Raw genomic sequence first — 16,715 nt, 5'->3', positions numbered from 1 at the left:
ACATCTCCTGATTTTGTTTATATCTACATTTGAGTGAGGTGGATGGGGTGAGGTGGTATTTAATAAGGTATTAATTTCATCAACACAAGACAGAACACGAAACAATGGGTATTGAATAGAAGTGATTGTAGAAAGCCTATTGGTCCATATTTCTAGATGCTTCAATATTGGAGCGGAGTCTTGAGGTGGGTAGAACTATATTTCTATATAGGTTGCACAACTATATTCTACCCACCTCAAGACTCCGCTCCAATATAGAAGCATCAAGAAATATGGACCAATAGGCTTTCTACAATCACTTCTATTCAATACCCATTGTTTCGTGTTCTGTCTTGTGTTGATGAAATTAATACCTTATTAAATACCACCTCACCCCATCCACCTCACTCAAATGTAGATATAAACAAAATCAGGAGATGTGTAAGTTCTATTCAGTTGTGTATGTGTTAACTAAAGTCTTTGAAAATGTAATAAGTTTTACGAAACGCGCTCAAGTGTCGCGTCAGACTAGAAATAAAAATGAATTTTGGAGAATTGATTTTTGAATTACCTCCAACAGTGAAAAGAAATGTACAAAAGATTGAGAAAATTCGTGTTAGAATTATTAATCTTACTTTTTCGGTCATATTTAATAATATATGTCTACAGGAAAGACTGCTACCAAAATATATATATATTGATATACCGTATTATCTAGATTCACATATAGATTTTGATGCTTCATTTCTCAATGATTTATACACATCATGACAGACAGTTGTGACTGGGGAGAACAGGTGTACAGTTGTGACTGGGGAGAACAGGTGTACAGCTGTGACTGGGGGAGAACAGGTGTACTGCTGTGACTGGGGAGAACAGGTGTACTGCTGTGACTGGGGGAGAACAGGTGTACAGCTGTGACTGGGGGAGAACAGGTGTACAGTTGTGACTGTGGAGAACAGGTGTACAGCTGTGACTGTGGAGAACAGGTGTACAGGTGTGACTGGGGGAGAACAGGTGTACAGTTGTGACTGGGGGAGAACAGGTGTACAGCTGTGACTGGTGAGAACAGGTGCACAGCTGTGACAGGGGGAGAACAGGTGTACAGCTGTGACTGGAGCAAACAGGTGTACAGCTGTGACTGGAGCAAACAGGTGTACAGCTGTGACTGGGGAGAACAGGTGTACTGCTGTGACTGGGGAGAACAGGTGTACTGCTGTGACTGGGGGAGAACAGGTGTACTGCTGTGACTGGGGAGAACAGGTGTACAGGTGTGACTGGGGAGAACAGGTGTACTGCTGTGACTGGGGAGAACAGGTGTACTGCTGTGACTGGGGGAGAACAGGTGTACAGCTGTGACTGGAGCAAACAGGTGTACAGCTGTGACGAGCAAACAGGTGTACTGCTGTGACTGGAGCAAACAGGTGTACTGCTGTGACTGGAGCAAACAGGTGTACTGCTGTGACTGGAGCAAACAGGTGTACTGCGCTGACTGGAGCAAACAGGTGTACTGCTGTGGCTGGAGCAAACAGGTGTACTGCTGTGACTGGAGCAAACAGGTGTACTGCTGGGACTGGAGCAAACAGGTGTACTGCTGTGGCTGGAGCAAACAGGTGTACTGCTGTGACTGGAGCAAACAGGTGTACTGCTGTGACTGGAGCAAACAGGTGTACTGCTGTGGCTGGAGCAAACAGGTGTACTGCTGTGGCTGGAGCAAACAGGTGTACTGCTGTGGCTGGAGCAAACAGGTGTACTGCTGTGGCTGGAGCAAACAGGTGTACTGCTGTGACTGGAGCAAACAGGTGTACTGCTGTGGCTGGAGCAAACAGGTGTACTGCTGTGGCTGGAGCAAACAGGTGTACTGCTGTGACTGGAGCAAACAGGTGTACTGCTGTGGCTGGAGCAAACAGGTGTACTGCTGTGGCTGGAGCAAACAGGTGTACTGCTGTGACTGGAGCAAACAGGTGTACAGCTGTGACTGGAGCAAACAGGTGTACTGCTGTGGCTGGAGCAAACAGGTGTACTGCTGTGGCTGGAGCAAACAGGTGTACTGCTGTGGCTGGAGCAAACAGGTGTACTGCTGTGGCTGGAGCAAACAGGTGTACTGCTGTGGCTGGAGCAAACAGGTGTACTGCTGTGGCTGGAGCAAACAGGCGTACTGCTGTGGCTGGAGCAAACAGGTGTACTGCTGTGGCTGGAGCAAACAGGTGTACTGCTGTGGCTGGAGCAAACAGGTGCACTGCTGTGGCTGGAGCAAACAGGTGTACTGCTGTGGCTGGAGCAAACAGGTGTACTGCTGTGGCTGGAGCAAACAGGTGTACAGCTGTGACTGGAGCAAACAGGTGTACAGCTGTGACTGGAGCAAACAGGTGTACAGCTGTGACTGGAGCAAACAGGTGTACTGCTGTGGCTGGAGCAAACAGGTGTACAGCTGTGACTGGAGCAAACAGGTGTACAGCTGTGACTGGAGCAAACAGGTGTACTGCTGTGGCTGGAGCAAACAGGTGTACTGCTGTGGCTGGAGCAAACAGGTGTACAGCTGTGACTGGAGCAAACAGGTGTACAGCTGTGACTGGAGCAAACGGGTGTACAGCTGTGACTGGAGCAAACAGGTGTACTGCTGTGGCTGGAGCAAACAGGTGTACAGCTGTGACTGGAGCAAACAGGTGTACAGCTGTGACTAGAGCAAACAGGTGTACTGCTGTGGCTGGAGCAAACAGGTGTACTGCTGTGGCTGGAGCAAACAGGTGTACAGCTGTGACTGGAGCAAACAGGTGTACTGCTGTGGCTGGAGCAAACAGGTGTACAGCTGTGACTGGAGCAAACAGGTGTACAGCTGTGACTGGAGCAAACAGGTGTACTGCTGTGGCTGGAGCAAACAGGTGTACTGCTGTGGCTGGAGCAAACAGGTGTACAGCTGTGACTGGAGCAAACAGGTGTACTGCTGTGGCTGGAGCAAACAGGTGTACTGCTGTGGCTGGAGCAAACAGGTGTACAGCTGTGACTGGAGCAAACAGGTGTACTGCTGTGGCTGGAGCAAACAGGTGTACTGCTGTGACTGGAGCAAACAGGTGTACTGCTGTGGCTGGAGCAAACAGGTGTACAGCTGTGACTGGAGCAAACAGGTGTACTGCTGTGGCTGGAGCAAACAGGTGTACAGCTGTGACTGGAGCAAACAGGTGTACAGCTGTGACTGGAGCAAACAGGTGTACTGCTGTGGCTGGAGCAAACAGGTGTACTGCTGTGGCTGGAGCAAACAGGTATACAGGTTTGACTGGAGGAAACAGGTGTACTGCTGTGGCTGGAGCAAACAGGTGTACTGCTGTGGCTGGAGCAAACAGGTGTACAGCTGTGACTGGAGCAAACAGGTGTACTGCTGTGGCTGGAGCAAACAGGTGTACTGCTGTGACTGGAGCAAACAGGTGTACTGCTGTGGCTGGAGCAAACAGGTGTACAGCTGTGACTGGAGCAAACAGGTGTACAGCTGTGACTGGAGCAAACAGGTGTACTGCTGTGGCTGGAGCAAACAGGTGTACTGCTGTGGCTGGAGCAAACAGGTGTACTGCTGTGGCTGGAGCAAACAGGTGTACAGCTGTGACTGGAGCAAACAGGTGTACTGCTGTTGCTGGAGCAAACAGGTGTACTGCTGTGGCTGGAGCAAACAGGTGTACAGCTGTGACTGGAGCAAACAGGTGTACTGCTGTGACTGGAGCAAACAGGTGTACTGCTGTGACTGGAGCAAACAGGTGTACTGCTGTGGCTGGAGCAAACAGGTGTACTGCTGTGACTGGAGCAAACAGGTGTACTGCTGTGGCTGGAGCAAACAGGTGTACAGCTGTGACTGGAGCAAACAGGTGTACTGCTGTGGCTGGAGCAAACAGGTGTACTGCTGTGACTGGAGCAAACAGGTGTACTGCTGTGACTGGAGCAAACAGGTGTACAGCTGTGACTGGAGCAAACAGGTGTACTGCTGTGACTGGAGCAAACAGGTGTACTGCTGTGGCTGGAGCAAACAGGTGTACAGCTGTGACTGGAGCAAACAGGTGTACAGTCATAGAAAAAAGTCGTCAGAGCGTAATGACTATTTTGGTGATGTTGTGTCATAACTTGGCATTGGTCACTCTTGGTGGGATACCCAGACGGGAAGTGCCACACTCACCTAGTGGTGCCACACTGGTGCCACACTCACCTAGTGGTGCCACACTGGTGCCACTCACCTAGTGGTGCCACACTGGTGCCACTCACCTAGTGGTGCCACACTGGTGCCACTCACCTAGTGGTGCCACACTGGTGCCACTCACCTAGTGCTGCCACACCTGGAGTGTACCTAGAGTTCTAGCCCGGCCTGGCACTAGGTTTGACTTGTGATAACTTGATCCACGCAGCTGTTTCGTGTAGCGGCGTGCAGGCCGGCACACATGGACTACAACCCGGATGATCCGTCACTTTCCCTCACAAGTATAATGCTGTTGATCACACAGGAGAGAGGCGAGGCGTGACGCTCTCACAAGAGTGGTGATACACGCTCAGTACTGGTATGATACGTGTGTTGGGGCCAGGGTGACGGGTGAGGGTGATGGGCCAGGGTGACGGGGCAGGGTGACGGGTGAGGGAGACGGGCCAGGGTGACGGGTGAGGGAGACGGGCCAGGGTGACGGGGCAGGGTGACGGGCCAGGGTGACGGGTGAGGGAGACGGGCCAGGGTGACGGGCCAGGGTGACGGGCCAGGGTGACGGGGCAGGGTGACGGGTGAGGGAGACGGGCCAGGGTGACGGGTGAGGGTGACGGGCCAGGGTGACGGGTGAGGGAGACGGGCCAGGGTGACGGGCCAGGGTGACGGGGCAGGGTGACGGGCCAGGGTGACGGGGCAGGGTGACGGGCCAGGGTGACGGGTGAGGGAGACGGGCCAGGGTGACGGGTGAGGGTGACGGGCCAGGGTGACGGGTGAGGGAGACGGGTGAGGGAGACGGGCCAGGGTGACGGGCCAGGGTGACGGGCCAGGGTGACGGGGCAGGGTGACGGGTGAGGGAGACGGGCCAGGGAGACGGGCCAGGGTGACGGGCCAGGGTGACGGGGCAGGGTGACGGGGCAGGGTGACGGGTGAGGGAGACGGGCCAGGGTGACGGGTGAGGGAGACGGGCCAGGGTGACGGGTGAGGGTGACGGGCCAGGGTGACGGGTGAGGGAGACGGGCCAGGGTGACGGGCCAGGGTGACGGGCCAGGGTGACGGGCCAGGGTGACGGGGCAGGGTGACGGGTGAGGGAGACGGGCCAGGGTGACGGGTGAGGGTGACGGGCCAGGGTGACGGGTGAGGGAGACGGGCCAGGGTGACGGGCCAGGGTGACGGGCCAGGGTGACGGGCCAGGGTGACGGGGCAGGGTGACGGGTGAGGGAGACGAGCCAGGGTGACGGGTGAGGGTGACGGGCCAGGGTGACGGGTGAGGGAGACGGGCCAGGGTGACGGGCCAGGGTGACGGGGCAGGGTGACGGGTGAGGGAGACGGGCCAGGGTGACGGGTGAGGGTGACGGGCCAGGGTGACGGGTGAGGGAGACGGGCCAGGGTGACGGGCCAGGGTGACGGGCCAGGGTGACGGGCCAGGGTGACGGGGCAGGGTGACGGGTGAGGGAGACGGGCCAGGGTGACGGGCCAGGGTGACGGGTGAGGGAGACGGGCCAGGGTGACGGGCCAGGGTGACGGGGCAGGGTGACGGGCCAGGGTGACGGGGCAGGGTGACGGGTGAGGGAGACGGGCTAGAGTGACGGGTGAGGGAGACGGGCCAGGGTGACGGGTGAGGGAGACGGGCCAGGGTGACGGGCCAGGGTGACGGGCCAGGGTGACGGGGCAGGGTGACGGGTGAGGGAGACGGGCTAGAGTGACGGGTGAGGGAGACGGGCCAGGGTGACGGGTGAGGGAGACGGGCCAGGGTGACGGGCCAGGGTGACGGGCCAGGGTGACGGGGCAGGGATATGACTGTCGTAGTGTTACGTGTGTGTTATACTAGATGCTCAGCGCCTCAGCACTGCCACAGGTGGACCATGTTTTGACTGGTGTCAGAGGTAATGTATATACTGTGTGCTGTAGGGCGCAGCGGCTCTAAGTGATACGGGTGTTCAAGGTGTAGTATTGAGTAGTTGTGTTGTGTGTGTTCCTCCGTCCTGTATGGCAGGGATTACCAGCAGCATCTTCACTGCAATAACACTTGCTTGAATTGCTCACATTAAGTAACCCTACATATAGAATTCGTGAATAAAGATGTTGTAATGAAAGGGGCGGCGAAGATAAGCTTCGGGTGTGTTTGTTGACACAGATAAGGTGCGTAGAGGCAGTATGGTGGTAGAGGTGTGTGAGGCCCCCAGGCCCCGAGCTGTGAGGCCCCCGGGCCCCGAGCTGTGAGACTGAAGGACTACTGAGACTAGCAGTAACACCACAGCCGCAGCAGCAGCGTGGGGCCGGCCAGGCTCCGCCAAGGGTCGCGGCTGGCAAGCTACACCTGACTGTGATAACTGTTCAGTAGCCAGCGTGTCCACGTGCCGTCAAGTGCTTCCATACCGTCACAGTGCGCGCACTCTCTCGCGCCACGACAAGCCCAACAATTGAACATTCGAAACTTAAACTGTAATTCACTTTTTTGATGTGAGGAGTGTTAGTGAGTGCTGTGGCGTAGGTGTGTGTGAGGGCGGGAGGGAGGCTGGTGAGATGCTCATAGATGACCAGGTCTTCTGCTTCGTCTCCTACCTGTACCAGGCCGCTGCTGGGGTAGCAGGTGAGTGCCTCCCCCTGGGGGCGTGGCTCTCTGCTGGCACTCTCACTTAGTCACAGTTATGACCCAGTCACAGCAAGTGTACTCACCTAGTTGTGCTTGCCGGGTGGTTGAGCTGTGGCTCATTGATCCAGCCTCTCAACTGGACTTGATCTACTGGTGTACAGATTAATGAGCGTCTAGAGCTCTATCATATCTACATTTAAAACTGTGTATGGAGTCAGCCTCCACCACATCACTGCCTAATGCATTCCATCTGTTAACTATTCTGACACTGAAAAAGTTCTTTCTAACGTCCCTGTGGCTCATTTGGGTACTGAGACTCCACCTGTGAGTGTCCCCTTGTTCACTAACCACCCGTGTTAAACAATTTATCGTTATCTACCCTATCAATTCCTCTGATATTTTTGTAGGCAGTAATCATGCCCCCCCCCCCCCTAACTCTTCCGTCTTCCAGTGTAATGAAGTTCAGTTCATATCGTTCCTCGTAGCTCATACCTCTCAGCTCGGGGACTAGCTTGGTGGCACACCTCTGAACCTCTTCTAAATTCGTTTTGTGTTTAACTACATGTGGACTCCAGGCTGGAGCCGCATATTCCAATATTGGTCTGACATACGTGGTATACAAGGTTCAGAGTGTGGTGGAGATCAAGGTGGGGGAGGGGGGGCGGCTACAGTCGCCTTCCTCGCCACTACGTGAGATAAACAGCGTGTTATGTAGCGCCGTGTCTCCAAATAGTGTGCTGGTTCACCATTTTCGTCCCTTCACTCTCTAGGGGTCACACATATAGTACAGTTGACTTCATTGTCAGTCGAGGATCCCAGGTTCGATTCCCGGATTGAAATGGCTTAGCACATTTCCCTTCCCCTACTGTCTCTATTCACTTAGCAGTAAATATTTACCTCGAGAGTTATTAAGCCATTATTGCGGGGTTGCGTCCTGGGGAGGGTCAAATAGTTCGACCTTGGGGGGGAGGCGGAAGGAAGGAAGGAATTATCAAGGGAAAGCGCCAAGTCAAGGGGGGGGGGGGGGGCGAGGCGGAGGGACTTCCAATACAAGTCTAAAGTATATATGTATAAATACACAGGCTTCCAGTCTCCGACAACACGAAAAACAAAACTTTGGTTCCTAGACGGAGTGTTAGCCGAGCCTGTGATGCTTGGTGCTGTGGGCCGCCTGTGACAGTGTGGAGGTGTGTGGGGGGGCTCCGGTGGGTGAGGGGTCACGGTGGGTGAGGGGTCACGCTGGGTGAGGGGTCACGCTGGGTGAGGGGTCACGCTGGGTGAGGGGTCACGCTGGGTGAGGGGTCACGGTGGGTGAGGGGTCACGCTGGGTGAGGGGTCACGCTGGGTGAGGGGTCACGGTGGCTGAGGGGTCACGCTGGGTGAGGGGTCACGGTGGCTGAGGGGTCACGCTGGGTGAGGGGTCACGGTGGCTGAGGGGTCACGCTGGGTGAGGGGTCACGCTGGGTGAGGGGTCACGGTGGCTGAGGGGTCACGCTGGGTGAGGGGTCACGCTGGGTGAGGGGTCACGCTGGGTGAGGGGTCACGGAGGCTGAGGGGTCACGCTGGGTGAGGGGTCACGCTGGGTGAGGGGTCACGCTGGGTGAGGGGTCACGCTGGGTGAGGGGTCACGGTGGCTGAGGGGTCACGGTGGGTGAGGGGTCACGCTGGGTGAGGGGTCACGCTGGGTGAGGGGTCACGGTGGCTGAGGGGTCACGCTGGGTGAGGGGTCACGCTGGGTGAGGGGTCACGCTGGGTGAGGGGTCACGCTGGGAGAGGGGTCACGCTGGGTGAGGGGTCACGCTGGGTGAGGGGTCACGGTGGCTGAGGGGTCACGCTGGGTGAGGGGTCACGCTGGGTGAGGGGTCACGCTGGGTGAGGGGTCACGCTGGGTGAGGGGTCACGCTGGGAGAGGGGTCACGCTGGGTGAGGGGTCACGCTGGGTGAGGGGTCACGCTGGGTGAGGGCTCACGCTGGGTGAGGGGTCACGCTGGGTGAGGGGTCACGGTGGCTGAGGGGTCACGCTGGGTGAGGGGTCACGCTGGGTGAGGGGTCATGCTGGGTGAGGGAACACTGAGTGAGAGAACACGAAGAACATGGTCGAGGACCGGGCCGCGGGAACATTGAGCCCCGAAATCATCGCAAGGAAACCGCCAGCGCTAACGGTGGGATGATTACAAAGTCATTCGATAAATGTGACCCTGGAGTGATAGCACACACAATGAGGTCAATGGGAATAACTGGTAAAGTAGGACGCTGGATACTCTATGTTCTGTCCGACAGAAAATTATGAGAAACAGTCAACCATATATAATCGAGTCCAAGCGCAGTTGAAAGCTCTGTACCTCAGGGTACAGTCCTTGCACCACTGCTTTTTCTTATTCTCATATCATATATAGATAAAAATACAAGCACAGCTTCGTATCATCCTTTGCAGATGACAAAACTCAATATGAAAATTACCTCTGCTGAAGACATTGAAAAACTACAAGCAGATATCAATAAAGTTTTCGACTGGGCAGCAGACAATAACATGATGTTTAACAGGGATAAATTCCAGGTACTCAGGTACGGTAAAAATGAGGACCTTAAACATAATACAGGGTACAAAACACAATCAAATCTGCCCATAGTAAGAAACCAGGATGTCAAGGATTTGGGAATAATGATGTCCGACGATTTAACGTTTAAGGAGCATAACCAAGCAAATATTGCGTCAGCCAGAAAAATGATAGGATGGATTACGAGAACTTTCAAATCCAGGGATCCCATCACAATGGTTGTACTCTTCAAGTCACTTGTGTTGTCCCGTCTTGAGTACTGCTCAGTACTCACTTCCCCCTTCAGAGCAGGAGAGATTGCTTAAATAGAGGGAATACAGAGAACATATACGGCACGCATAGACGAGATAAAGCACCTAAATTATTGTATTGGGATCTTCTCAAAGCTCTCCAAATGTACTCACTAGAAAGGAGACGAGAGAGATACCAAATAATATACACATGGGAAATACTGGAGGGCCAGGTTTCTAATCTACACAGTAAAATAGCAACGTACTGGAGTGAACAATTTGGAAGAAAATGCAGAATAGAACTAGAGAAGAGCAGAGGTGCCATAGAACACAGTTTAAACATCAGAGGTCCGCGGTTGTTCAACATCCTCCCAGCGACTATAAGAAACATTGCCGGAACAACCGTGGACATCTTCAAGATAAAACTAGACTGGTTTCTAAAAGAAGTTCCGGACCAACCGGGCTGAGGTGGGTATGTGGGCCTGCGGGCTGCTCCAAGCAACAGCCTGGTGGACCATACTCTCACAAGTCAAGCCTGGCCTCGGGCCGAGCTTGGGGAGTAGAAGAACTCCCAGAACCCCATCAAGCAGGTATCAAGCAGGACATGAGTACACCCAAATCCTTTACATTGCTTTTTCGTTCTAGGTTATGATTTGACTGCGTTTTGTACGTGGTTTCCGTTTTTATATTTTCATTTTTACCATAGCGCATGATCTGGAACTTATCTTCGTTAAACATCATATTATTTTCTGTAGCCCATAGAAAGACCTGATCTACATCTGACTTGAGGTTTGCCGTGTCCTTTATGTTGCCAACTCTCATGAAGATCCTAGTGTCATCTGCAAAGGATGATACAGTGCTATAGGTTGTGTCCTTGTCTATGTCCGATATGAGGATGTTAAAAAGTACTGGAGCAAGCACAGTACCCTGGGGGACTGTACTGGAGCAAGCACAGTACCCTGGGGGACTGTACTGGAGCAAGCACAGTACCCTGGGGGACTGTACTGGAGCAAGCACAGTACCCTGGGGGACTGTACTGGAGCAAGCACAGTACCCTGGGGGACTGTACTGGAGCAAGCACAGTACCCTCGGGGACTGAGCTCTTCACAGTTGATGGTCCGGATTTGATTTTGTTGACTATTATACATTGGGTTCTATTATTCAGGAAATTGTAGATCCATCTACTTATAGGTACATGTATTGTATAACAGAGGTATCACACAATCAGTCTTGGGTACAAGTTCAATATATCATCAAGTGTTCCAGTATTCATATAGTATACACAGGGAGTGCATGTTTTCTCTTTCACAAAGTTGATACATTGTGTACTCGACATTTGGGTTTTGAGAAAGCTGCCAGATACGTCTATATCCCAGGCGTATTCTGGCCACTATAACATCACATTGCCGGGTTCTTGTTCTATTAGTCCCATATGTGAATGTCTCCTCACGATATCTATCATAATATTTAATGTTACAACTTTCAGACCTTCGTGAACTTGTTAGGTCAATAAGATTTTCATCAGATATTTGTTTAAGTATTCTCTTTGCTAATGAAACACTCATATCTATTTCTACTACTGGTTTTCTACAGGCTGTCTTTGTAAGCATATCAACAGTGTCATGCCTTGAGATGCCAACATGTGATGGTATCCATAGGAATTTAATTTCAAATATGTTTTCTTTAGCAGCTAAAACATTCATTCGAATATCACTGACTATTTTCTGGGTGTCACTACTATGTGCATTCAGTGCCAGGAGTGCACTCTGCGAGTCACAGTGTATAAGTCCACTGCCTTTGTCTTTTAAAAATTCAGTGGCAAGGTATATGCCTGCAAGTTCGGTTTGAGTTGTACTTGCCCAGTCATTGACGCGCTTCATTGCTGTATGTACGAGAGAAGATTGTTCAAATATGTTACATGCACATCCGGTACATCGTCCACCTTCTTCTACAGAGCCGTCGGTATAGCACTGATACACATCGTTACCCATACTCTGAGTACTTTCAGTGATGCTTTTCAGTGTTAACTGTTTTAATAATGTAGAGTGTACTCACCTAGTTGTACTCACCCAGTTGTGCTTGCGGGGGTTGAGTTCTGGCTCTTTGGTCCCGCCTCTCAACTGTCAATCAACTGGTGTACAGATTTCTGAGCCTACTGGGCTCTATCATATCTACATTTAAAACTGTGTATGGAGTCAGCCTCCACCACATCACTGCCTAATGCATTCCATCTGTTAACTACTCTGACACTGAAAATGTTCTTTCTCACGTCCCTGTGGCTCATTTGGGTACTCAGTTTCCACCTGTGTCTCCTTGTTCGCGTACCACCAGTGTTAAACAGTTTATCTTTATCTACCCTATCAATTCCTCTGAGAATTTTGTAGATAGTGATCATGTCTCCCCTTACTCTTCAGTCTTCCAGTGTCGTGAGGTGCATTTCCCGCAGCCTTTCCTCGTAACTCGTGCCTCTTAGTTCTAGGACTAGCCTAGTGGCATACCTCTGAACTTATTCAAGGTTTCGCCTTGTGCTTGACAAGATATGGACTCCATGCTGGGACCGCATACTCCAGGATTGGTCTTACATATGTGGTATACAAGGTTCTGAATGATTTCTTACACAGGTTCCTGAAGGCTGTTCTGATGTTAGCCAGCCTCGCATACGGTGCAGATGTTAATCTTTTGATGTGGGCTTCAGGAGACAGGTTTGGTGTGATATCAACTCCCAGATCTTTATCGCTGTCCATTTCATGAAGGACTTCATCCCCCATTCGGTATCCTGTGTCTGGCCTCCTGTTTCCACAGCCTAGTTTCATTACCTTACATTTACTCGGGTTGAACCTTGTTAGCCATTTGTTGGACCATTCATTCAGTCTGTAGTATACACTCTTTATACTGTACATACTGTATACACAATCTTTCTTGGGTGTATTTACAAAATCAACTGATAGATCCCAGTTATCCCATGGATTGATTGGTTGATTAATCATTAATTGAGTTGGGTACATATTTGATATTTTGATGGAGTTGGCTACCTTGTAGAACCAATATACATAATCAGATTTCGTTCTTCTTCTATAGACCTCAGGTGAGTGCAGCATATTAGAAAGTTTAGCTTGAAACTTCATGTGTTGTCTACATCTACTCAATGCCTTCACGCCGAAAACTGTGCTAATAGACAAGATTCTCTCACTTATGGTAGGTAATTTTAACTCTGCTATCATATTAACTATTCTCGTGGACTTTGGAGCCCCAAGGATGAGACGCATAGCTTCATTTTGCAAGGTTTCAAGAGATTTCAGCTCTTTGTCAGTATACAGTGTGAGATGTAGAGCATTGTAGTCAATCACAGAGCGTATAAATGATACATAAAACATTCTAGCAAGTCTCACGTTAAGTCCATGATTGATACCAACAAGGACCCGCAAGGGCTTTAATCTCTCCCAAAGTCTCCTCTTGAGAGAAGAAAGGTACCCAGGGTCGTTAATGGGGACACCAAGGTATCTGTAAGACTCGCAGTTCTCAAGTGCTCGCCCATCTATATGATAATTGGGTGGTGGAATACCACATGGAATGAGGGCACGAGTTTTCTGTACAGAGATAAGGAGGCCACATTCCTCAGCTCTAGTAGCAAAAGCGCCGAGCAGAACTTGCATTCTAGGCTCGGAGGCAGCCTGTAAACATATATCATCAGCATAACAAATGACAGTGTCTTCATTATTAGTTGGAAGATCTTTAATAAGTTTATGCATCAGAACGTTGAACAACAAGGGGCTGAGGACCCCTCCTTGTGGAGTTCCCAATTCAAAGTGTTTGCTGTCTGTGCTTTTAACACCATTAAACGAAACATATGCTGTTCGATTAGACAAATAGCCCTTTATCCATTTCAGTAATTTCCCTTGTATTCCCAACTCGGCAAGCTGTTCTAGTATAATTTCCCTGTTTTCCTGTGACGTAGTGAGAGGGTGAGTGAGGCAGCGTCAGGAGTAGTGAGAGGGTGAGTGAGGCAGTGTCAGGAGTAGTGAGAGGGTGAGTGAGGCAGCGTCAGGAGTAGTGAGAGGGTGAGTGAGGCAGCGTCAGGAGTAGTGAGAGGGTGAGTGAGGCAGTGTCAGGAGTAGTGAGAGGGTGAGTGAGGCAGCGTCAGGAGTAGTGAGAGGGTGAGTGAGGCAGTGTCAGGAGTAGTGAGAGGGTGAGTGAGGCAGTGTCAGGAGTAGTGAGAGGGTGAGTGAGGCAGTGTCAGGAGTAGTGAGAGGGTGAGTGAGGCAGTGTCAGGAGTAGTGAGAGGGTGAGTGAGGCAGTGTCAGGAGTAGTGAGAGGGCGGGAGTGAGGCAGTGTCAGGAGTAGTGAGAGGGTGAGTGAGGCAGTGTCAGGAGTAGTGAGGCAGTGTCAGGAGTAGTGAGAGGGTGAGTGAGGCAGTGTCAGTGTGAGATTTTTCCTACGCTTACCTTCCTTAGGAGGTGGAGCTCAAACAGAAAGGACTGAACACGCAGCTTATACTTTAAGCTAGAGACCATAGGAAGGCGGGAGCAACGGCCGGGATTCACTGAAGGTGAAATCCCTATCCACTAGGTCGTCGACATCCACCGGGCGCAGGTGCAACTAAGTCCGGGTAGATCCTAGGAGCTCACATCAAATTTGAATTTGATGCGTGGCGCTATGAATTGAGTTTTGAATTCCCAAGAGCAGCCTTCATTAAAAAGATCACATTACTAGTCAGTCATACAAAGTAGAACGTGAGTGGAACCTGGTTGAAGGGTTGACATCAAAGGGTGAGTGAGGCAGTGTCAGTAGTAGTGAGAGGGTGAGTGAGGCAGTGTCAGTAGTAGTGAGAGGGTGAGTGAGGCAGTGTCAGTAGTAGTGAGAGGGTGAGTGAGGCAGTGTCAGGAGTAGTGAGGGCGGGAGTGAGGCAGTGTCAGGAGTAGTGAGGGCGGGAGTGAGACAGTGTCAGGAGTAGTGAGGGGGTGAGTGAGACAGTGTCAGGAGTAGTGAGGGGGTGAGTGAGGCAGTGTCAGTAGTAGTGAGAGGGTGAGTGAGACAGTGTCAGGAGCAGTGAGGGCGTGAGTGAGGCAGTGTCAGGAGTAGTGAGAGGGTGAGTGAGACAGTGTCAGGAGTAGTGAGGGCGGGAGTGAGGCAGTGTCAGGAGTAGTGAGGGCGGGAGTGAGACAGTGTCAGGAGTAGTGAGGGGGTGAGTGAGACAGTGTCAGGAGTAGTGAGGGGGTGAGTGAGGCAGTGTCAGGAGTAGTGAGAGGGTGAGTGAGACAGTGTCAGGAGTAGTGAGGGGGTGAGTGAGGCAGTGTCAGGAGTAGTGAGGGGGTGAGTGAGGCAGTGTCAGGAGTAGTGAGGGGGTGAGTGAGACAGTGTCAGGAGTAGTGAGGGGGTGAGTGAGGCAGTGTCAGGAGTAGTGAGGGGGTGAGTGAGGCAGTGTCAGGAGTAGTGAGAGGGTGAGTGAGGCAGTGTCAGGAGTAGTGAGGGCGTGAGTGAGGCAGTGTCAGGAGTAGTGAGGGGGTGAGTGAGACAGTGTCAGGAGTAGTGAGAGGGTGAGTGAGGCAGTGTCAGGAGTAGTGAGGGCGTGAGTGAGGCAGTGTCAGGAGTAGTGAGGGGGTGAGTGAGACAGTGTCAGGAGTAGTGAGGGGGTGAGTGAGGCAGTGTCAGGAGTAGTGAGGGGGTGAGTGAGGCAGTGTCAGGAGTAGTGAGAGGGTGAGTGAGGCAGTGTCAGGAGTAGTGAGAGGGTGAGTGAGGCAGTGTCAGGAGTAGTGAGGGTGAGTGAGGCAGTGTCAGGAGTAGTGAGAGGGTGAGTGAGGCAGTAGTGAGAGGGTGAGTGAGGCAGTGTCAGGAGTAGTGAGAGGGTGAGTGAGGCAGTGTCAGGAGTAGTGAGAGGGTGAGTGAGGCAGTGTCAGGAGTAGTGAGAGGGTGAGTGAGGCAGTGTCAGGAGTAGTGAGAGGGTGAGTGAGGCAGTGTCAGGAGTAGTGAGAGGGTGAGTGAGGCAGTGTCAGGAGTAGTGAGAGGGTGAGTGAGGCAGTGTCAGGAGTAGTGAGGGTGAGTGAGGCAGTGTCAGGAGTAGTGAGAGGGTGAGTGAGGCAGTGTCAGGAGTAGTGAGAGGGTGAGTGAGGCAGTGTCAGGAGTAGTGAGAGGGTGAGTGAGACAGTGTCAGGAGTAGTGAGAGGGTGAGTGAGGCAGTGTCAGGAGTAGTGAGAGGGTGAGTGAGACAGTGTCAGGAGTAGTGAGAGGGTGAGTGAGGCAGTGTCAGGAGTAGTGAGAGGGTGAGTGAGGCAGTGTCAGGAGTAGTGAGGGAGTGAGTGAGGCAGGCTCCGGAAGCTGCCAGGATCAACACTAATGCGGACTTAGTAGACGTGTTAAGTCTCAGGTAAATGTGTCGTCCATCCCTGGGTACACACACACACTCTCTTTAGCGAGGTTAGGTGGTGGTTGTGGCTGGGTGTAGGGGCGGTCCTCGGCACTACCCTACATGTGCTACACTAGGGCAGCTGTGCTCTATCTGGGTGTAGTCGTGTTCTATATTAGGGCAGCTGTGCTGTGTCTGGGTGTAGTCGTGTTCTATATTAGGGCAGCTGTGCTGTATCTGGGTGTAGTCGTGTTCTATATTAGGGCAGCTGTGCTGTGTCTGGGTGTAGTCGTGTTCTACATTAGGGCAGCTGTGCTGTATCTGGGTGTAGTCGTGTTCTATATTAGGGCAGCTGTGCTGTGTCTGGGTGTAGTCGTGTTCTACATTAGGGCAGCTGTGCTGTATCTGGGTGTAGTCGTGTTCTATATTAGGGCAGCTGTGCTGTGTCTGGGTGTAGTCGTGTTCTACATTAGGGCAGCTGTGCTGTATCTGGGTGTAGTCGTGTTCTATATTAGGGCAGCTGTGCTGTGTCTGGGTGTAGTCGTGTTCTACATTAGGGCAGCTGTGCTGTATCTGGGTGTAGTCGTGTTCTATATTAGGGCAGCTGTGCTGTGTCTGGGTGTAGTCGTGTTCTATATTAGGGCAGCTGTGCTGTGTCTGGGTGTAGTCGTGTTCTATATTAGGGCAGCTGTGCTGTGTCTGGGTGTAGTCGTGTTCTATATTAGGGCAGCTGTGCTGTGTCTGGGTGTAGTCGTGTTCTACATTAGGGCAGCTGTGCTGTATCTGGGTGTAGTCGTGTTCTATATTAGGGCAGCTGTGCTGTGTCTGGGTGTAGTCGTGT

General features: G+C 52.0%; 1 protein-coding gene across 5 annotated transcripts in view; it reads left to right on the top strand.

The window, feature by feature from the left end:
- The window catches only part of LOC138370087 (uncharacterized), a 235,429-nt gene that overhangs the window by 50,613 nt on the left and 168,101 nt on the right, over positions 1-16,715 (top strand). Inside the window, exon 1 of one of the 5 annotated variants that reach the window (XM_069334032.1) lies at positions 6,530-6,743. The exons of the other annotated variants lie outside the window; for them this stretch is intronic. Within the exon in view, the coding sequence (XP_069190133.1) occupies positions 6,677-6,743 (67 nt within the window). The 5' untranslated portion in view covers positions 6,530-6,676. Of the gene's footprint in view, positions 1-6,529; positions 6,744-16,715 lie in introns of those variants that run through there. 5 annotated transcript variants of the gene reach the window in all.

This window comes from Procambarus clarkii, chromosome 30, assembly GCF_040958095.1.
Source record: "Procambarus clarkii isolate CNS0578487 chromosome 30, FALCON_Pclarkii_2.0, whole genome shotgun sequence".
Taxonomy (NCBI): Eukaryota; Metazoa; Arthropoda; class Malacostraca; order Decapoda; family Cambaridae; genus Procambarus; species Procambarus clarkii.
The sequence above is the reverse complement of the archived record's forward strand: the minus strand, read 5'-3'. Positions and strand labels throughout refer to the sequence as shown.